Source organism: Pelodiscus sinensis, chromosome 1, assembly GCF_052426305.1.
Source record: "Pelodiscus sinensis isolate ZL-2025 chromosome 1, ASM5242630v1, whole genome shotgun sequence".
Lineage (NCBI taxonomy): Eukaryota > Metazoa > Chordata > Testudines > Trionychidae > Pelodiscus > Pelodiscus sinensis.
The window spans coordinates 98544475-98567736 of record NC_143052.1 but is presented as its reverse complement, the minus strand read 5'-3'; the positions used below and the strand labels follow the sequence as shown (position 1 = coordinate 98567736).

The following is a 23262-nucleotide window of genomic DNA, read 5'->3' as shown; positions in this document are numbered from 1 at the left end:
TGTTCCCTCTGAAATCCTCCACTCTCTGGATTGGTGGACCCAGGAGGGGGTGGGTGGTCTGCGCCTGAGTACCATTCTCTAGGCCCCTCATGACCCTTTGGTTGGTGATGGACGTGTCCGACATGGGTTGGGGAGCTCACGTCGGTGACATGAGGACACACAGTATGTGGTTACGGGAAGACCTCTCCCTCCACATCAGTGTCAAGCTTTTCTCCCCAGGCTCAGGGGAGGGACAGGTCTGATTCTATTCGACAACACCTTGGTGATCTCATACATAAACAGGCAGGATGGGCCCTAACCCGTTCCCCTCCTCTGTATCAGGAAGCCCTCTAGCTCTGGGATCTGTGCATCAGGGAGGGTAGCCACCTAATTGCCACCAACTTTCTGGGGTCTCGAACACTCTGGCAGACGAGTTGAGCGGGTCTTTCTCTGGATGTGAATAGTCTCTCAGAGGAGATGTAGCCTTCCAAATTTTCCACAGGTGGGGGTTCCCTCTCCTGGACCTATTTGTGACCCACCAGAACAGGAAGCACCCCAGGTTCTGTTCCTTCATGGCTCTGGGTTGAGGGTCTCCAGGAGATGCACTCATCACCTCTAGCTCCAGGGGCTGCTTTACACGTTCCCACCCTTCCCATTGGTACACAAAGTGCTCCTACGGGTGCAGGAGTTCAGGGCATCTCTGATACTCATTGCACCAGCGTGGCCCAGGCAGCACTGGTTCACCATCCCTTTTGAGCCTTTCCTGTGACAGGCTGATAGCCCTCCTATTGGACCCGGATGTGATAACACAGGACTTTGGCAGGCTTCACCACCCGAACCTGTGGTCCCTGCACTTAATGACCTGGAAGCTGCATGTCTGACAGCAGCGGAACTGCAATGCTCAGAGTGGCTGCAGAAAGACCAGTTGGGAAGTAGGAAGGCCCTCTACTAGGGCCACCTATCTAGCTAAGGGGAAACACTTCTCCATTTGGGCCACCCACAGAGGGGTTTTACCAAAGGGTGCTCAGGTCCCACTGGTTCTGGACTACCTTCTGGACCTTAGGGTTCAGGGGCCACCCTTCTCATTGATGTTTAAGTTGCACTTAGCAGCCATTTTAGCCTTCCAACTGGGCTGGTTCCTGAAGGACTTGGATAGGCTCTACCCACATGTGCATCAACCTGTACCTCAGTTGAACCTCAATCTGGTCCTGACCAAACTCATGGGGGGCCCCCCTTTGAGCCCCTAGTGATGTTCATTACTGCACCTTTTCTGAAAGGTATCTTCCCTGGTGGCTTTCACATCAAAGTGGTGTCTCATTTTCATGTCTCCCAAGACCTTTTCCTCCCAGTATTTTACCCTAAGTCCCATGCTTCGGGCAAAGAAAAATAGCTTCACACGCTAGATGTCAGGAGAGCTTTGGCATTTTATTGAGATAGGACAAGGTCTTTCTGCAAGTCCCCTCAGCTGTTTGTAGCAATAGCGGAACCGTTGAAAAGGCAACCAGTTTCCATATAGAAGATCTCTTAATGGATCGCTTCCTGTATTAATGAATACTACAAGTTGGCCAGGGTGCCACTGCCTCTCCTCACAGCCTACTCCACTAGGGCTCAGGCCTCCTCTATGGCCTTTGTAGCTCGGGTCCCTATCCTGGACATTTGTAGGGTGGCCACGTGGTCTTCTATCCACAACTTCACCAATCATTCCGCACTGGCTCATCAAGCTAGATGGATACAGGCTTTGGCAGGGCTGTCCTGAACTCAGAGGGCGCACACCTACATAAAATGGACATGAGCAACACATCTCGAAGAATAAAAAGTAAGAAACCAGGGTTGTTGTGGGGGGTGGGTGGGTGTGGGGGGGGGTGGTGGGGTTTGGGAGTTTTTTTTTTTTTTTTTTTTTTTTTTTTTTTTCAGATTAATCTGTTAACAGCCTGACTGCTGATTAACCACCATTTAGCAATGTCTAGACTACAGGGGTTTTTCTGAAAAAAGTGGCCTTTTTTCGAAAACTTCACTTGTGTCTAGACTGCCGCCATGTTCTTTCAAAATTAAATCGAAAGAACACAGCGGATTTTTTCAACAGCGGTAAACCTCATTTTACGAGGAAGAAGTCTTTTTTTTTTTTAAGAGCTCTATCGAAAAAAAGCGTTCTTAACCGCAAACAGGGCTTTTTCAAAAGAGAGCATCCAGATTGCAGATCACTTTTTTGAAAAAGTTGTCTTTGTCTAGACTATCTCTTTAGAAAAAAGCTTTTTTGAAAGATTCTTTCAAAGAAGCTTCTTTCAAAAGAAGCGTGTAGTCTAGACTTACCTTTAGTGATATAGAGGGGGTGCCTCTCTTTCAGCAACTATCCATATACAGCCACTCTCCGAGTTACGAACAAGTTACGGAGCAACACTTGGTCCATAACTTCAACTGTTCGTAACTCGGACCCCATTGAATTACACGCGACCGCACTGTTCATAAGCGCGGGTCATGTTCGTAACTCGGGGACCGCCTTTTACGTCCGCCCCATGGGAGCTTTGGTCGTAAGTACGAACGGTTGTAACTCGACTGTTCGCAACTCGGGGAGCGGCTGTATCAATCTGAGGGAAGTTTATAAATCCAATTTAACTTTTGTCCTTTCAGAAGAGCAGAATAAGGCTCTCTGAAAACAAACTAGACCATAACACAGGAATTCTTAGTCAAATGCTAACATGTTTTTCCATTTTAAAAAAGGATCCTGTGATCTAGTTACCTTGAATTAAATAAATATTAGTTCCTATTAACTGGCTTACGTATGGTTTGAAAAATCAAGACCTGATCCAATTCACTTGTATTGAATATTACCTTCAACCATGAGTGGTCAGCTTAAAGTCAATGGGGCTATTTGTGTATTGAGTTACTCCTCTGAATGAAAATAAGTTGTCCAGTGGCATCTTAGAGATTAACAAAAATAGGTACTACAGAACTACTCTAACTTAAACACGGTTTCCCCTTTGATTCTGACAATGCATAAGGGTTGTCAGACACTTACTGTTTTGGAAATTCTAAAACTCATTTTAAAAAAATCCAGTACTTGATGTCTCTGAACTTTAGTTTTTGATTTTGTGTTTTTGAGAGCCTTAAATGTCTGCCGTACTTGAGGAGGCAAGTCCAGGTGCTAACATATGAAGATGTATGAACCGCATTTATGACTTTTTCCCCTCCTTTTCAAGGGGGATCAAAACATTTTTATTCAAATATTCTGGTGGTTTTATAACACTTAAGCATTGGAAAATTAAAACTTATATATTTCAAGAGACATTTTGTGATTTTTTTTTTTTTTTTTTTTTCCCCCTCATTCCTACAAAACCGATTTGTGAGATCCTCCTATTTCATGCAGCATCAATTTATGGAACAAACATCCAATTCTTATAGTTATGCGTATACTTTACTTCTGGCTGATTCAACTAAGATCAGCAAGTAATGAAAAGCAGCTATATTGACCTCTCCTCCTTTAGTAACACAACATGTGTTCTTTGCAAGAATAGAGAATTGAGAATGAAGAAGCATCTTAAACTGTAGCTGTGTACACTGTGCATAGCTAGTATACGGCTTTTCACTCTTGATTATTTACACTAGCTTTTTTTAAGCACATAAGTAGTATTGATAATGGCATACTTTTCAGTCACTGTTAAAATTACCTGTGGTTTGGTACAGCATTTAATTATCACTAGAGCACTAACTAGATAAAATACAGAATATTAATTGAATGCACAATACTGATTGTGTACCATATTTTGTGGAGAAAGTATTATTTGAATGTATTTTTTTAATTGTTTTTAATCTCGTCCATGTTTTGTTTAAAGAAGGTTAGTTGACTGAGAGTAACAGGCTTTCTAAAAATTTCTTTCAGTAATGCAGTCAACCTTTTGAGCAATATTCCGGTTTCTTGTTTGGATGTCCTCATTAGTCCATCAACTCAAGAAGAAACTGTTTTAAAATATAATGGTATGAATATGGATGCCATTCAAGTGTTGCTGGATTTCATGGAGAAAAGAATAGACAAGGTAAGGGTGACATGGCACAAAAAGAATGCCTTCTTGTAAAGGTAGACATGAGCTTGAACCATAACTCCAGATCCATATAGCTGCCGCCTCCTCCTGCAGAACTGTACATTTTTAAGAGGTAGGATTGATATGTAATTCAGCAAACTTTCAGATCAGACCCATTCTGAAGCTGAAAAGTTTGTGAGAACTATATTAATATAGAATTATTCATAAATTTATGAAACATGTCAACAGGCATGTGGTGTATAAAAGTAAAACATGTATCTCCTAACACAACTAATAAAATAACAAGGAAAAGCAAAGCGAAGGAGAGAGTATCCTACTTAATCAGAATTTATTTACAGATGATAAAACCAGCCTGACTGCCAACCAATTTTTAATGTGATGTTGACTCTGTTTCCTTTAAATACAGTAAAGTTGAAAACATTGTTGAGGTTATAAAAAGTAACAAATGTGGATGGGAACCTTTTTGGTTCTTGTGGCTGAGATGTTGTATTTTACTGACAAAACTGTATTTCTGTTATCATTGAGGAGAATACCATCTATGGTTAGAAAAGCAAGATCAGCAAAACTTGTTCAGGTCAGAGTGCAACAAATAATTTAAACGTATGCTTGAAAGTTCTGCGCCAGTACCAGTTGGGTTTTGGATTAAGCCTAAATGCTGAATAAAATGTGTGTTGAACCCACAACACAAAGAAAATGAAGGCTGAAACGCCATTAAATTGTACGTTATATATAATGTTCAGATAAAAAGCAGTTGAAAATATTTGACATCCAAGGGAGCTAGGTTGTCTTAAATTGCAAATTTTTAGATTAAAATTAGCTTATGGAACAGTCCCTTTTTGAAATACTGAATAGCACATCAGAAATTATGGATTTCTGGAAGAATTTTGGTAGTGTGTTCTTAATTTTTCAAATTGTGCATAGTAATGTGTGTTCATGCTAAATCTTTGCACAGAAAGTTTCAAAGTTAGAGGGAAATTTTACATAAAATTGTTCTAAACTTCTGAATGAAAAGATTTTAATAGATATATTGTCACTCCTAACAGTTATGTTGTTGACATTAAGAGGTTTTTTTATTGAGAAGGGGGGGAAAAAAATCTTAATTTCACTACAAAAATGAGAATTATTCTTTTCCACTTGTCTGTGTACTAAATTAGCCATATTATTCTAAAGTTTCAAGCAAAACACATGTATGCATGGAATATATAAAATATAATCTTGTCTGATGCTTGTAACTAAGCCAATGCTTGCGGGATTTTTTTTAAATTCCATTTCAGGGAAGCAGCTACAGAGAGGGTCTGACTCCAGTTCTCAGTTTACTCACGGAATGTTGCCGAGCTCATCGGAACATCAGGAAGTTTATCAAAGCCCAGGTAAGATTCAGATATGTCTGAAAATAAAACATGCAACAAAATCTTTCAGGCACAGAGAAAGTTGATGCGTGAATATAAAGCAACATGTATTAAAATTTCATTAATTGTCTATATCCATAAGCAACTGTTGCCTTCTCTCAGCTCAATGACAAAAATATTGATCTACGTTAGTGTTTTCAATGTAATGTCATAATTTTATTTCAAAGTACTGTGAAGGAAATAAACATTGTCATTCTACAAATGCATGATAATGACTTAAATCATTGCATAGGTTGAATCTCTCTAATCCTGCACCCTTGGAACCTGACTGGTGCTGAATGGGAGAAGTTTCTGGGCCATGGGAGGTCAATATTGTCTAGCAGCATTACCAACACTTCCACTGCTTACTGGGCTGTTAGACCTTTAGGGGTAAATTAGAGCTAAATAACAGTACAGAATGCTGAGTGCCCGGACTGGTGCCTGTAAACAAACTTTATGGGACCACAGGAAATGGCCACATCCATGAACAGTGGGTAACTAAAATCATATCAGACCAAGGATGTTGCTGGACCAGAGCATGCCAGACTAGAGAGGTTCAACCTGTATCAGCAAATGAAAATCCAGATCCAACAATAAAATATTGAACAGACTGAAATTCTTAACTTTAAATTCTTCAGATTAAAAATACAAAATGTAAGCATTGGGATGTAACCTCATGACACTTCTGTAATGATTAAAATATACAGAGGGGACACTGAACAAATTGTTTCAATTGCAAGAAAATCCACTTGAATTGCCTGGGCCCAACTTCTATGGCTTATGCCACAGAGCCTCAATTCAGCAACATTAGAACAGGGACTGAGGCGGTAGTATGAGGTGGTAGGATTTTTTTTTTCAAAAGAGCCTAAGGGGACTCTAGCAACTAAATCTGTTAGTCACTTCTGCAAATCCTCCTCATCACTAATAGCCCTACAGCCTTATGGAAGCTAGTCAATCCATCAGGATTTTTGTACCATCAATTGAACTTTAGTCATAAATTACAATACTTCAGCAGAAAATAATCCATGGCATTGGAGCTTAACTGCTGTGCATCATTTAAGCCCTTAAAATAGCTTTCAGGTAGAGCATGAGTCCCATGCTAGCCTTCTGCATAGGGTGAATTTTATCCCAGGTTTAAAAAAATAGACATTTTCATAACTTCTGTAGTTTTAACTATCTGCTGAAGTGCAGTGGAAAAACTTTCAAAATGCCCCCTTACCAAGCAAAGAGGAAGCAGGATAGAAACTGAGTCCCAGCAGCATCACTAAATTGCAGTGTCCCTTGTGGCTACTCCAAGGTTGATGCAGCTTCCAAATTTAAGCTGTGCCTCAAATCATAGTCTAGCCATATACGACTACATATGTTCTCTGCATCTTTTATTTGTTTAGGACTTTTCTTTGAAGTAAAAGACCGGGTTTCATATAAATCTACACTTACTCCATGTTCTCCACCTGAATCCATATTCATTTGTTTGACAGTCATTCCCCTAAGAACCTATTCTGTTTAATACAAACAAACTACATTAAAAGTGTGCTACTGAGGTTGTGAAGTGAAGAACTGAGATCTGAAAATGCCACTGTGATGGGATGAATCATAGAAGTGCCCTTTGGGTTGTTCCATAGTGTGCAGGTCATGCTACTGACACCTGCCTTCTTTCTCTCTGGCTCTCCCTACCATCCTGTCCTGCTGGACAAGATCCTCTGATCTCCAAGAGATAAGGCTCAGGGTTGGGGTTAGCAGCCCTTTCGCAGAAGCAACATAGATGCTGAACTAGTTCAGGTGTGGAAGGACTCTGTTCTAAAACCAACCCCCAAAAGGGACCAAAATCCCAAATAAATCCATCTTGTCCTCTGTAAGAGTTGTATTCAGAGAAAGCTTATAAGGTTAGCCTTCTTTATTAATGAGAGGTGCACAAGGTGGTTGCCCTCTCCCTCTTCCCCTATAAGTTATTTACACTGGGCTTGATAATAAACAAAAGTGCTTTTAGAGTCCTTTTGCAGTCTGAGCATTAGGAACTGAGGGGATGACACACAATGGCTACGTCTAGACTGGCATGATTTTCCGCAAATGCTTTTAATGGAAAAACTTTTCCGTTAAAAGCATTTGCGGGAAAGAGCTTCTAGATTGGCACGGATGCTTTTGCGCAAAAGCACTTTTTGCGGAAAAGCGTCCATGCCAATCTAGACGCGGTTTTGCGAAAGAAAGCCCTGATTGCCATTTTCGCCATTGGGGCTTTTTTGCACATAAGTTTTTAGCTGTCTACACTGGCCCTCTTGCCCAAATACATTTCCGGAAAAGGGCTTTTGCCCGAACGGGAACGTCAAAGCATTTGCGCAAGAAGCACTGATTTCGGACAGTAGAACGTCAGTGCTTTTGCGCAAAATCAAGCAGCCAGTGTAGACAGCTGGCAAGCTTTTGAGCAAAAGCAGTTGCTTTTGCGGAAAAACTTGCCAGTCTAGACGCAGCCATGCAGTATGGTTCTTGGTACTAACTGATTTTTAAGTCCTGGCTTGACAAAGCCTTGGCTGGGATGAATTAGTTGAGGTTGGTTCAGCTTTGGGCAGAGGGTTGGACTCGATGACATGCTGAGGTCTCTTCCGACCCTATGATTCTGACAGGAGTGGAGCATGCTTTGTGAGTGTCAGAGTGGGAATAATGCTTGCACACCTCGTTAGCAGTACATAGTGTAATAAACTAGAGCAAGATCAATGACTATGGACTCTTTTTTTGAGTTATTCGCTACTAAAGCTGAAGCTTGCAGCAGACATCAGAAATGTCAAATCAAACAGTCAACAAACCAAACATCAAAGTTTTAATGGGACGTGTTGGGCACCCTGAATAGGTGGCATTCTCCTCCTCCTTCTGCCCCCGCCCCCTCGCTCTTTCCTGTTCAGTTTGCATTCTAGTAGGGGCTGGTTGTACCAACTCAGTGATTTAGAAGTACGAAGACCCATTAAGTTACACGTTTGGTTGAAAATCTTACTTGAAGACTTCAAGTAAGGTGTAAGAAGCAAGGCCAAATGACCTCTTAAAAACAAAGATCCTTACTTCATGCCTATATCACCAAGATGAATATTTGAGGTAAGAGTATGACAGATCATGTGTGGAAATTTAAGTGGAGTATTCTATAAAATATCTTCTGGTATGTCTACACACCCTACAGAAGTTAGCCTTCCAGCCTGAACAGCAGTTTCAAAGTGCTATCTATCCTGCTAACAGCCATTGATGGACCCAACCTCCAGGAATTCATCTAGCTCTTTTTTGAACCCTGTTAAAGTCCTGCTCTCTTTCTCTTTTGCTTGGTGGGATTTAAACTTGTTTTGTATGGTTTTTTTCCAAAAAATCAAAAGTTGTCAGAGCTTCTTTTCAAGTTGGTGACTTCTGCCAGTAATGTGTGGTGTATTCATTTTTCTTTTTGTAACAATAGGTATTGCCTCCATTAAGAGATGTATCAAATCGTCCTGAAGTTGGCACAACAGTGAGAAATAAACTTGTGCGCCTTATGACACATGTTGACCTTGGTGTAAAGCAGATTGCAGCAGAATTCCTCTTTGTCCTTTGTAAGGAGAGAGGTATAAATCAATTTTGTTTCCTCTTATTCTAATTACAGCAAGGCTTTAGGAAGATATTTCCGTAACCCTCCCAATTCCAGATACAACCATTAGGTTAAAAGTACTGTTTGTGCTGCTACTAAAATCATGCCTAATGTTGTTCATCTTCGGTCAAATATTAGATAATGGCTTCCATTTTCTGTCGTCAACATCTTATATAGTTGCTGCCCAATAGGTTAAGATCTTAATTGGTGTATCCTGACAGAATTGACCTTTGTTTTGAGGATCTGGCCAGTCTAAACAGTAGTTATAAAATTAATGAAATTCTTTACGTATTTCCCCCTACCTTCCCTTTTGTAAATTAGCTAGCTTAAACACAGATCTTGTAACTTATTGATTGTTCTTTCTGCTTCCTGGGAGCACATACAGCTACCATGCTTCTGTGTAATATTAAATATCTTTTATTTTTTCTTCAAATGGAATTAACACCTTTTAATCTAGTTAATTTTATTGCGGTGGAAGTGTGTTCTTCAAATACTTTTTTTAAAAAAATGAAAAATTAGACTAATTGCTGTTCAAATAAGAACTTGAGCCTTACATGACCAATAGGATTTTAGGGTTTTTTTTTACTACCAAAAAAGTAGTGGGTGTTAGAGACAAATAGGAAGACAACAGCCCATGGTTCAAAAATCTTGCATTCTAAAGATGAAACAGTTTACCGGAAATAAATTGTGATTAAATACAGTAAACTTCCGATAATCCGGCATCTTTAGGACCCAGGGGGTGCCGGATTATCAGATATGCTGGACTATCGGGGGGGGGCTATGAGGGGTCTGGGGTGGAGTGGAGGGGATGCGCCCCTCGGCACTGCGGGCCACCCCAGCTGCTCTGTCCCAAGTCAACTGGTCCGTTTCAGCAGCAGCTGAATCAGGGAAGCTGGGGCAGAGCAGCTCCAATTGTCCGGCTGCCCAGAGCACTTCTGGGTTCCAATGGTGCTGGACCATCAGGAGTGCTGGACCATTGGATGCTGGACCACTGGAGTTTTACTGTATCTTGATTATCTAAACTTTCTTTAATTATACAGTTGTTGTTTTACCTTTTAGTAATATGCTTCATGAAGTCTTCAACTCTTAAGCGGTTTTCAAAGTTTGATATCTAACAAAAACCTAGTACCAATCCAATAATGATGTTAAAGTATAATTGTACTTCCACAGCACTGTTTATAGCACAGCAAACTGCAGTAAAAATTTGTTCTAAGAGCTTTTCTCTTTATATAAAAAATATAACATTTAAGATGTAATTTTGGGTAAATTTATCAGTTTAAAAGCCAGGAGGCTAGAATTTTCTGTTTATCATGGAATTGATAATGACAAGCTTCTCTATACCGCCCAGCTGACTGGTTTCAAGCTGGATGGAAAAGCTTATGTAGTTTGTATGCGTTTTTCAGTCTTTGGTCCCTAATCTAATGTCAGTGACATGAGCTATAAGTAGTTTTAGCTATAAACTTTTTGCTGTAGCTGTTCAATGCCCAATACTCTCATTGACTTCAAGCAAAGTTGTTTATTTCATTTCGGTGGGAGTTCCATATACAGAGCAACTGCAAAACAGGACACCAGAAATGACTGAGAATTAATTTTCTTCTTACCATTAGGCCCCAAAATATTAATATATAAATTATTTTTGATTGCTACCAAATTGGATTGGAATTCACCCAGTGCAGAGGGAATGTTCCAGGCTTTCTATGCCATTGTGAAAAGGGCTTAAATCGGGAGGAAGGAGAGGGTTCCTGTACTGGTGTAAATTTTTCATCTGAGTATACATTCAGATACAACCACCATTTTGCAATTTCTGTTAAGAGAATGCTAGCAACTGCTCTTATAGTTTTCTTGTTGAAAACCAAATGTGGGCATAAGCATGCTTGCGTGTTACCTTTGTAGGGTAGAAGAACAAACACTTCTGTAATTCTGTGTTCAAGGAAGGCTATTCTTAGAAGTGCTGTTTGGAGGGGGGAATCTAGGCCTATGCCCCTATAGAAGTCTGTTGTTTTCTTTGTTTTTTTTCCCCCTCCAGAGAATATACATGGCTTTAAAATAAACCACACAAATCTCTCCCTCCCCACCCTCCCCCCCAAAAAAAAACCCTCATTCTCCCTTAAGAACATACCTTTTGGTGACCCTTATTTTGAATGAGGGCTCAGTGGACTGCATTTGGAGCACATCACTGTCCTGTTGCATAGCAATAGAGCCTGCTCCCAAGAAGGGATGAGTAGAGTGTATTTGATGTTCTCCTAACCCCTCCTGGCTTGGTATGCAAGAGAGGATTTGGAAGCTGTCTACTTCTAAGTGGCCTACATATCAAGTAATGATGCTGTGTTGGTAAAGCTTAGAAACTGTTACTTTTCCTCACAAATTCTGTCTGTGCGCTACTAGCAAAATGAGAACTTGATGGCAGAAACAGAAAAATCAGTCTGATGTAGGCTTAATTCCACTTTCTTTTTAAAAAAATCTTTTTTTAATGGTTGGTGACAAATGTTTTATGCCATCTAATCTTTCAGATGTTTGTACAGTGAAAATCCCACCCTACATAATTTATCAAACCAAATAAAGCCCCTGTTTTTTTTCTCAAAAGCAGTTCCCCAACATTGGTTGAACTCTTGGGATTTCCTTTTGGGTAGCTGCTTATCCTCTTTGTGCTACAGATGAGGAAACTGAGATAAAATGGCATTTACTGAATAAGCCACAAAAGGGCAGGGTGTAGAACCAGAATTACAATTTTGGAAGTCCCAGGTCCCAATCCTGGCTTGCATCACTGGAACCCATCTTCTTGTGAAATTGTGTATTCTAACTCTTGACTTCTCACAGCTTTTCAGCTCCTATAATTGTCTGACAAAATGATTCAATACAAGCAAACTTAAATTTGTCATCTTTATTGCTTTAGTCTCAAAAGAGTGGCCTACCACACCAAAATTAAATATAGAATCTCACTTGTCTTTTTCAGTTAGTTTATAGAACCAACTGGTCACTACATAAAGTTAGGCTTTGTAATGCAGCTTTAGAACAAGTTTTAAAGTACAATATTTGTAATTAAAATTCTAGCTTCATTAATTGATCTGCTTGTCTCTGCAGTTGACAACTTGTTAAAGTATACAGGCTATGGTAATGCAGCAGGACTACTGGCAGCAAGAGGCCTGTTAGCAGGAGGAAGGGGAGATCACTGGTACTCAGATGATGAAGATACAGACACTGAAGAGTATAAATCTGCAAAGCCAAAGTACAGTACTAATTTTTTTCTTCCTGTTTAAACTGCCCTATTCTTTGTGTTTTCGCTAAGGGTACATCTAGGCTGCAAGCTTCTTTCAAAAGGTTTTTTGGAAGAAATCTTCCAAAAAAACTTCTTCCGAAAGAGCATCCACACTGCTTTTTCAATGTGCTTTTGCAATCTGCTTTTTTGAAAGATAGTATCCATTCAGTGTGAATGCTAACTAGCATTTAAGCTTTGATTTACTATGGACAGAACCTGTGCTTTTTCCTGGAGGCCTCTTCTTTTGGGAAAAAAATGCCTCTTCTACGTCCACACGTGCCTTTTTCTGAAAGAGCTCTTTTGGAAAAGACATTCTTCCTTGTAAAATGAGGTTTACAATGTCAGAAAAACCCTGGTGCTGTTTTGATTTTTCTTTTGAAAACACAATAGCAGTGTGGATGTAAGTGAAGTTTTTTCAGAAAAACGGCTGTTTAAAAAAAACAAACAAAAACCTGCAGTCTAGATGCACTCTTAGTCTCCTCCTCTCTGCCCTTTGTCAAAGGTGGCTATCATAGCTTACAATTTGGAGCTGTGTGTGTTTACATAAACTGTTTTCCACAGTCTTTATGAAGGTTTTCAGTGTCTTTTTTTTTGTGTGTGTGTGAACCAGTGTTTCTGTGGTTCTTGAATACTTCCTCCATAACTTCATCAATTGCAACTAATTTAAGTGATGGAAATTTAGCTATATGAAGGGTTACCTTATCTGGCTTCAAGTTATTTCAGATGCCCATCGTAGTGCTTGAGTAGTGCTTGCTTGTTACCTTACTTTGCTCTGCCTTGCTTGAAGACCCTAAATCTTCTTGATGTGCTGGTTCTGGCTTTTTCTGAATCTCCAATTACACAGCCAAAAAACCTTCTCTCTCCTCTTTACCCCGCCCGCCCGAAGCAGCACATTTCACTGAGAAGAAAGATGGCAGACTTCATCTCTCCCGATTTTTGGGACATCTTTCTAGCCACTATGTCTTGGTATCTTTCAAGAACCTTACCTGAAAACAGTCCTTTGATCTCCAGATAATACATTACAAGCATGTTGAATTTAAAAGATATTTGTGTACTTAGTCTGCGATTCATCATTTTGTTTCTGAAAAGACTTCAAGTGACTTCCTCCACTACAGTACTTTTATTTTTTAATATTTTTATTATTTCATTTTTAAGTATGACCCTGCTCTGAAAAGTCACTTTAAAAAAAAAAAAGGCACTTCAAGGTATCTTGTCTCTTGCATCCAATTTCTGTATCAAATTTGGCCGTCTGTGTATAAGTTTTAAAAAAATAGGGGAAGGAGGGAGTTTCTAACAGCTAGCATTGTAAATTCAGCATGTGACATTGGAGTAAATGTGGCTCAGTAGAAATGAGTGCAAAAAGAAAACAGTGGTAATGCCACTTTAAGGTACTCCCATTACATATTTTGAGGATAAAATGCACCATCCAGACTGGTCTGTGTGTCAAATAATAGTTCCAGACAATTAACTCAAAGCTCTCCTTGAATAGAATTCCTCTTCTGAGACTTAGGTATTTGAATGCTTAACCTAGAGCTAATACAGTAAAAAAAAATTTTTAAAGCCAACAAAATGAATATAAAACAATATGGAGGAAGGCTATCCCCGAAAAGAACTGCAGAATTTTACTAGCAATTTGAAGGCATTAAACGGTTTTATGATGCTGCCAGGGAATTATAATTTCAAAGAGTTCTGTCAAAATCCAAAGAAAATTTCACCAAAGGCTCTTAAGCAAAATAAGCTGTCATGTGATAAGGAAGGTCCTCTCATGGATTGATAACTGGAAAGAGGTATGGATAAATGGTCAGTTTTCAGAAGGGAGTTAACTAATGGTGTCCCATAGGGGTCTGTACTGGGACCAATTATATTGAACATTTATAAATGGTCTGGAGAAAGTGAACAGTGAGGCAAAATTTGCAGATGATACAAACTGCTCACGATACTTCCCCATGGAACTCCTTGCCAAAGGATGTTGTGAAGGCCAAGGCTATAAAATGGTTAAAAAAAGAACTAGATTAAGTTCATGGAAGAAAGGTCCCTTAATGACTATTGGCCAGAATGGGCAGGAATGGTGTCCCTAGCCTCTGTCAAGTTGGGAATGGGCAACAGGGTAGATCAAACAATGACAGCCTGTTTTTTGTTCATTCCCTCTGGGGCACCTGGCATTGGCCATATCAGGCTACTGGGTTAGCTGGACCTTTGGTCTGACCCAGTATGACAGTTATTATATTATGTGTTTGTTTGTATGTATTTATTTATGTAAATGCTACAACCATCTCTTTTCCCCCCTCCCCTCTCCCCCCCTTCACAGCATTAACCTTATCACTGGTCATGTGGAGGAGCCAATGCCCAATCCTATGGATGAAATGACAGAAGAACAAAAAGAATATGAAGCCATGAAACTTGTCAACATGTTTGATAAGCTTTCCAGGTAACGTAACCCTGTCCAAAATACTACAATAAAACAAAGTGGATGGTTTTTAATCCTAGCTCTTCTTGAGAGAGAGGGTTAGGCCCCAGTTGTTTACTTTGTCAGAGGTATGTATGAATGCTAATAATTTGCTTGCTTTTTGGTTATCTACATACTTATGTCTGTCTGCTCTGTTTAGGCCATTTTCACTGGACTGGAAAACTATGCTTATGTTTTGGCAGATAGCAGGAATTGGAACATAACACAGTTCCATCGAATTCTATTTAAACATTAATGTAGACAGAACCTTTGGGAAGGGCTGATTCCTGCAATAAAGCAAAGAATTCAAGGTAGAGAAATCAGATGCATGTTAAGTTGATTCAGAAATTTTGGTTTAAAACATCAAGCAACGTACATAAAATACACTTGGTTTTTCAGAGCATCTAGAAACTGATCTGTTTTGACAGGTGTACTGATTTTTTTTTTTCCTGCCTTAACCACAGTCTCCCTGTCTAGCTGCAGTTTTTTCAGTACAGTGATGACTGTACATAGTGTCTCATTCATGAGCTGTGTAAGTGTGCTGCTCTCACTTCCTTGCCCTAGAGAGGAGAGCAAGACGGGACAAAATGGCAGGGAGTGTTCAGAATGGATTAGGAAGAAGGTGGTGTAATTAACAGAAGAAAGCAGTCATGGGAGTGATTGGGATGTATGGACTGCCAGTGTGGCAGAGATAAGGGTTGAGGAAAGGTGGGGAATCTACAGTGTTAGGGGAGAAAAATAGACCACTAAGGATCAAGCTGAGAAGCAGCAGTGGAGGACACCCTAAGTCAATAGATGACTTGGCAGACAGAGGAACAACATTTATTTCTAGTTTGCGGAGTAAAATCTAGTCCAGGTCACACAAGTAGGGGATAAATGTTGTTACCCTCATTAGCAGTGATGGGCAACCTGTGGCTAGAATACAGCCCATCAGGATTTTGTGTGTGGCCCATAAGATATTTTCTTCATAGTTGCAGGGTTGCCAGATGCCATTGGTTTCCATATGTAGCCTTTTTCCTATCTGTATTACTAAAGTGACATGCATGTAAAGCAAGGACACAGTGAGGTATGTGGTGATTGCATGTAACATTGACTGAGAGCTGTGCTCCCCTGCATCCAATCAAAGCCTTGCTACGATTCAGTCTATATGCCCGTAAATTCTAGGTACATGAGCACAGTTAGCAAAACCACCCTATCCCTGGAGACTGTTTTGGTTACAACAGTCTTGTGGCCCACTAAGATGGAGAGGCATGCATGTGGCCCACTTACTAGCCTAGGTTGCTCATCACTGGTCTATAGTCTAGTAGATGGCCTGTGAGAAATGAATTTATGTTAACAGGCTTACAAACAGAAATACAAATGGAAAGGGGCTTATTTCACTGCTAATTAGGAATGTGATAGTTTACATGGTTAAATGGTTAACTGATGAGCTCTGGCTCATTGGTTAACATTGTTACACACAAGCCCCCACCCCCATTGCCTGTGTATCAGAGGCAGCAGTGTGGGGAGGAAGCAGACAGGAGTCAGTGCTCATGGGGAGCTGGCTATTAAGCAGGTTCCCCTCAAACACTGGGTTCTGGGAAGTCCCTCCCACCCTGCAAGCACCTTGGTCCCAACCCAGAGCCCACACCCTCTCCCAAAGACCAACAGTTTGCCCCAGGCCAGTGACAGTGAGTGAGGGTAAGGTAAGAGCAGTTGACAGAGGGGATGAAGTGAGTAGAGCAGGGCTTCTGGGAAGGGGTGGGGGCTTGAGGAAGCAGTAGAATAGATTTTTGGGTTGCCCTTACATTCAGAAAGTGATCTTGGGTGTAAATGGGCTAGAGATGGCTGTCCTAGATAGACTTGCTAATTGTTCTCATGATAGGAAGTAACGCATCAGGAAGCTGGCGGTGGAAGAAACATTGAAAGTAATTGAAAATAGCAGAAATACCAGTGCAATCTTAATTAGACAAACATCCATTGAATTTCCCTTCTCTGCTAGAATGTTAATTTAAATGTTAATAAATCATTATCCACTCCTTCCAGCACCAACATGCTTTTCATCATTTAAGGGGAGGCACTTGGTAAAGGGGAAAGAAATTGAACAGGAAAATGGGGGAGGAAGCTTTCTTCTCTGTTCTTTCCTTCCCATAGTTTTAAAGACTAGCTGGGTAATGTGAAATTGCAGATAATATAATGGGGGGCTAATTTAGCTACTACTAGTTGGGAAAGATCTTGGAGTTATCGTGGATAGTTCTCTGAAGAAGTCCACGCAGTGTGCAGTGGCAGTTAAAAAGCAAACCAGATGTAAGGAATCATTAAAAAAGAGAGAATAAGATGGAGAATATCTTATTGCCTTTATATAAATCCATGGTACACCCACATCTTGAATACTGATGTGATTGCCTCATCTCAAAAAAGATATACTGCCATTAGAAAAGGTTCAGAAAAGGGCAACTAAAATGATTAGGGGTTTGGAATGGGTCCCATATGAGGAGAGATTAAAGAGACTAGGACTTTTTATCTTGGGAAAGAAGTCTAAGGGGGGATATGATAGAAGTGTATAAAATCATGAGTGGTATGAAGAAAGTGAATAAGGAAAAGTTATTTACTTGTTCCCATAATATAAAAATTAGGGGCCACCAAACGAAATTAATGGGCAGCAGGTTTAAAACCAATAAAGTTCTTCACACCGCGCATATTCAGTCTGTGGAACTCCTTGCCTGAGGAGATTGTGAAGGATAGAACACTAACAAGGTTTAAAAGAGAACTAGATAAATTCATAGAGGGTTAAGTCCATTAACAGTTATTAGCCAGTGTGGGTAAGGAATGGTGTCCCTAGCTTCACTTTGTGAGATGGGGAGATGGATGGCAGCAGAGAGATCGCTTGATCATTACCTGTTCGGTTCACTCCCTCAGGGACACCTGGCATTGGCCACTGTTGGCAGACAGACTACTGGGCTGGATGGACCTTTGGTCTGACCCAGTATGGCTGTTCTTATGTTCCCTACAACTTGGGCAAGTGATTAAAGTGGGCTTGTATGGGGTTGCAGCAAATCTTGTGTGGCTAATACAAATACATTTTGCTTATGAAAAAGTAAAGGACTGATACATCCCTGACTGAAAATGGCAAAATCATCCCATATAATTACAGGCCATTCTAAATCTGATTTCACGGATTTATTTTTAAAATGTGTTATCTGATGGCCCAATTGCATGCCTGAGGAATAAAAGCATGGCATCTTTTTTAAAAGGGCTCAATCAGTTGTGTTTGGATGCAAATGTAGTGAGCTATGAAGCTGACCCTTTTTTGATTACTTTAGTATTGACATTGTTATTGAAAAGTGCCTGTTGTAGGAGATGATTGCATGCAACAAGGGAGTGTTTGAAACTGTTTCATGGCATTTAGTAACCCTAAATAAAGCATGATGTTGATAAGGTTTTATTGGCATCTTTAAAGCTATTAACGCTCTAATAGTAGAGTGACTCAATGGATATTGGACTATAGGTGAGGTTGCAAACTGCTATTTTTAGTTAGTTATAACTTTTCAGTGAGGTAGTTGTGCTTGAATGAATCTCTGATCGAATGAATCTCTGATCAAATTTGCCTCGTAAGAACTAATTATTGCCAAGTTTGGGGGAAAATTAATTCATCCAGTTACGCTTCATTTTAAACTAAAGATAGTAAAGGGTTAACTGGTTACCTGGCTGGCATTACTGGTTGATCAGCAGCCCAGTTAGACAGGAGCGGCCTGCCTGCCCATAGCAGCAGGCCCAGCCCAGTTAAACTTAACATAACAGGTTAACTTTTTAAACAGTATTTTACATCTCATGTAAATATAGGTAGTGTTGCATAGAGGAGTGAATATACACATTTGTAATGTTTCTGGCTTCTTTACCTCACTACTGAAAGAGCTTTGTACAGGATGAGATTTTAAATTGGGGTGGGTTTTGGGAAGGTTTATTGTTGAAATTTCAAATGGTTATCTGTCTGGAGTTTTGTAATCCATGCAAAGGGAACGTGGCATACAGAATATGAACTCGTTACTCATCAGAAGTTAGGACATATACAATGATAGCATCTTTAAAATATCTGAATGAAGTATAACACAGAATTTCCAATTAAGAGTCTATCCTACATACATGGTGACAAATGTCAGAGGGGTAGCAGTGTTAGCCTGTATCACAAAAACAATGAGTCGTATGGCACCTTAAAAGACTTATTGGGCATAAGCTTTTGTGGGTAAAAACTAACTTTGATACATGGAGTGGAAATTACAGTGGCAGGCATAAATATGCAGATTTTTAGATTGTATATTTATGCCTGCTGCTGTAACTTCCATCTGTGCATCTGACAAAGTTGGGTTTTGCCCACAAAAGCTTTTCTAATTTTTTTTAAATGCAAGGGGGGAAAGGAAGATACTGAAATGTCTCCAGCAATGGGAAACTTTCAGTACTACTTGGGCCAGGTGTTGGATAGGGTGTTGATTGGCTGGAGTTGGCCCTGAATTTATTTTAAATAAAACCTGTTTGAAAGCAAGTAGTATAAATCACCTTGTTACAGCAATGAGAATTGTTGGCTTGTAAATAAGTTTACTTTCCAAAAGTGATTGAGCTTCCAAAACCACCTTCACTCTGTGCAAAAAGATTTTAACATAAGCTTTCAGAGTTGCAAGAGACTAAATTTAGTCAGATTAAATCACTGTTGTGTAACTTTCCATCTGTTTATATCCTACACTATTGGAAATATTCCATGTTAATTAAAAAGTCTGATAAAAACACTTTCTTCATTATAAATGATGGGAGAATTATATATTAATTGACTAATTTAAAATGTCAGGGTGCTTTTTCCAAGCCAACCTTGTATTAATAGCAGGAATCCTTTTGCAGATGAAATGGTCTCCAATTATCACAGCTTGGGTTTTGTTGTACATTGTACAGAAGTCAACAAAACAAGTATGTAACAGAACCTGCCTAAATAGCAGCCACACTCATTAAAACACAGCATTAATCAGCTGGTGAATAAAGATGGCAATGGTATATAGATTCCCCCCCTCCTTTTCTAATCATAGAACAAAATAATGTTACATGAAAGGATCGGAACTATTATGTAGTACTCAATTATAGGGAGGTGAATAGGTCCCAAACATGCCATGTTATCAAAGGAGCAGACTGGTGTTTGTATGACTGTTGTTTTATTACAGACACTGTCATTAATTCCATGTGTCAATACTGCCCTGTCTTACACAGAGCAGACAAGAAAGAAGTACCCTCGAAAACAAGGGAATGATTTTTTTTGAATCGTTATCAAGCTAAGTGGCAAGCAGGAAGCTGAAACTTGTATAGGTAAATTTGAAGGGACACTTGGGAGATCTGGAAGTGGGAGAAAAGAATGCATTTTACCAAATGTTTAATTAGGGTGTGTTTTCTATTTGTATACTTGAATAGAATGCTTTGTTGGTATTGGGAATATGCATGGTGCAGAGAAGAGTCTTTGATCTTGTCAGGGGAAACAATGATGTTGATACACATTAAAACAAATATTGTTAATCTGTACATTCATATATTTTACATTTCTCGTATATTTAAGGGATACTGCAAAATTCACACTGCTAGCCAGTAGGTTCGAGGAGTAATTTTTGTGAAGAGAGCACTTAGTTTCCCATCTTTGCTATCACAGCTACGATTTTCTTTGATGTGTGTGGTTTGTCCGGAGAAACCCAGATAACTTTTACCTTAATTTAAACAAGGTCCTCCACTGGCATAAATTGTCATATCTCCGGTGCTCAATTGGGGACTCGCTGCGGTTAATGGATCTGAGAGTTCACACAAGCTAAGAATCTGCACGGGGACTGTTGTGTGCAAATGACAAAGTTGATTCCATAAACCTACCAACAGTCCTGAGTAATGCACTCATCCCAGACTCGTACAGTTGGTACTGTGGCACCTCACCCCTCACAATCTGACGACTAATTAGCGTCAATGTTGGTCTTTTTATCTGTTCTTACCTTTGAAGTACGTTGTTACTGTAAGGTGGTTAGGTACTCAGCCAGTTGAGGACCTTCATCCCTGGGCAGTGGATCTCCAGATACTGGCCTCTGCCAGGAGCTGAAGTCCTTGGGCTTTGGCCACCTCCCAAATAAACAAGTGTATTCATGCACACAGCAGAGTAGGGGTAGGGTTCTCCCACTGGGGTCATGTAGTAATTCTTGTTAGAAGAGGATTGTTGTGCAATGAAATTTGAGAACTGCTGATCTACATAATTGCACATTCCCTGCTGCTGGAGATGGAGGTGCAAGTAGTCAGAAGCCACACAGTCACTTGTCTGGATGCTAGGGTTGCAGACCTCTTGCACGAATACCTACCAGTCCACCTGGCCAGTTTAGCAAAACCACACTGGTTTCATGGCATTCACGGTCTCTCAAATCACATACTGCAGCATATCATTTTTTTAGTAAAACTGTTGAGGCTATATATTGTGCAAATCATCACTATGGTTTGAGTGTCTCAGTTACGCAAATGGGGGGGGGAGAGATCAAAGCTAGAGTTTCTGGTATCTTATTCAACCATTGCTCATCTTTATAAGATCTGGTTTACTGTTCATATCTTGCACAACTAATGTGGTGATCTTCTAGCTGCTTCTGTCAAAGCCATGGTTGGAAGGAGGGATTGTGGGCGCTCTGTACAAAGCCCTCTTTTAGACAAGAGTAAAGGAAAAGGCAAAATGTTGGGGAAAATAAAGGTCCCCCCCCCCCCACACCGTGAGTAACTACAGCAAAATGCATAGGTTAAACTGTCTTTGTGGCAATATACGCATTTCATGGGATTCCCTTTCCAATCAGAGGTAAATTATTTTCAGGTATCCACACCATTTAAATGAAATCATGAAAAATTAAAAATAAGGGCTCTTTAATAGAAAATCAAAATGTTATCTTTGACCCTACAACCTTTTCCGTAATCCACATATAATAAATGAGGTGCTAAAATGTGAGGATTAAATAAATCTGTGCTAATACTTTTTGATTGGCTTAATCAATAATTAATCATCTTTAGAAGAGGCTGTGGCTTGTGGAGTAGATATAATTGGATTAGCTGTGGAGAGGCATTTGGAGCTTTGAAGAGATTAAAATGGCTGTCAATCCTGTAATTAAACTGCTACAAACAAAAGCAATAGTAAAAAAAAAGCTGCCTGTTCAAAATGAATCAACAAGTACTTAAGCACCACTAGAGGTTGTGTAGGCAGAATGTGTTCTCCTGAATGATTTAGTTCCCTGAATGAGATGAATATGTATCAAATATTCTATTTTAATTGTGTGTTGCCCAGAATGGCAGGTGAAACTTTGGCAACCATTTCTTCTTAAAGAATTCACAGAAGAAAAGCTAATGTATGTTTTTAAAACCATGAACCTGCTCCTTGTCATGAGTCTGTTAGGCATTGACTTTTCCTGTATTTTTTTAATTGGCTTAATAGGTTGGCCTACATGAATGTGGTCTTTATCTCGAATTTGTTTTGTTCTCCTTACTTCAAAATAGAGATCTTTATTATTTTAAAGACTCTATGAAAATACTGTGTGTGTATATCCATCTAGTTAAAATAAAACAGCGGATTGCTGCATGTGTGCATTTGCTAATAGAAACTTTTTTTAAAATCTTACAGGGATGAGGTTATAAAGCCAATGGGAGTTCGACCGGATGGCACAATGACTCCTTTGGAAGAGACAATCTGCCAGTACCAAACCAATGAGCAGGACAGTTCAGATTCAGACTAAAGCATCACCTGCTTCACTGTCAATATCTCCTTTAATCAGCATCTTCCCTCCGAGCCATGACATCTTTTATCTACGCATTCTTACCCCTTCATTAGCCAGTATCATTTCCAGTCTTACCGGGATATTTGAATGATGGTGGATCTTGTGGTGTAATCTCTGCATTTTTATGAATCCATTTATATAGGAACAAATTATCAGTTTATTAATTGTAAAGCAAATTGTATTTCAGTGAGATGAAAATAAGATTGCAGTGCAAAAAAATTAAATTTATTAAAACTTGCTCGACTCTTTCCCATTTCAGTAGGCTTTTTTCTTTTTGTTTAGGGTGTCTTACCCAACCCCTTCCCAAAATATAGTTTGTTTGAAGAAGAATGACTTAATTGCACTAGAAATGAATTCTGTTAAATATAACATGAACAACATAGTAAAGCTCTTGCTCCTTTGGGTTTTTCCCAAAAAAAGTGTCCAGACTACTTTCACTTATGAAAGATCTGCTCTCGAAAGTGAGATCGGAAGAAAAGCAAATTCTCACAATTTGCATATCCTTTCGAAAACAGCGTAGTCTAGACATAGCCATAACTATAACCTAGCAAGTCTATGCTATTTAGGGTCTTCATTCAGGAAAATTTCCCATGTGCTTAATTGTTGCCTGGATGGACTTTGGTGCTTGGTTAAGTGCTTTTCTGAATCAGGGCCTACATGTTGAAAATTAACAGATGTGTAAATTATGGGGAAATCAAATCAAGAAGGGGAAGGATTTTTTTAATTTTGAGTTATGGGGTAAGGCTTGTCATACTAAACTAATACTACTTT

General features: G+C 39.6%; 1 protein-coding gene across 2 annotated transcripts in view; it reads left to right on the top strand.

Annotated features, from left to right (window-relative positions):
• The window catches only part of RIC8B (RIC8 guanine nucleotide exchange factor B), a 58347-nt gene extending 35608 nt beyond the window's left edge, over nt 1-22739 (top strand). For both annotated transcript variants that reach the window (XM_075938421.2, XM_075938417.2), the window contains 6 exons: nt 3857-4010; nt 5291-5386; nt 8832-8976; nt 12081-12225; nt 14564-14683; nt 22338-22739. In XM_075938421.2, coding sequence (XP_075794536.1) covers nt 3857-4010; nt 5291-5386; nt 8832-8976; nt 12081-12225; nt 14564-14683; nt 22338-22449 — 772 coding nt within the window. In that variant the 3' untranslated portion in view covers nt 22450-22739. The remainder of the gene's footprint in view (nt 1-3856; nt 4011-5290; nt 5387-8831; nt 8977-12080; nt 12226-14563; nt 14684-22337) is intronic.
• Nucleotides 22740-23262: the final 523 nt, after the last annotated feature.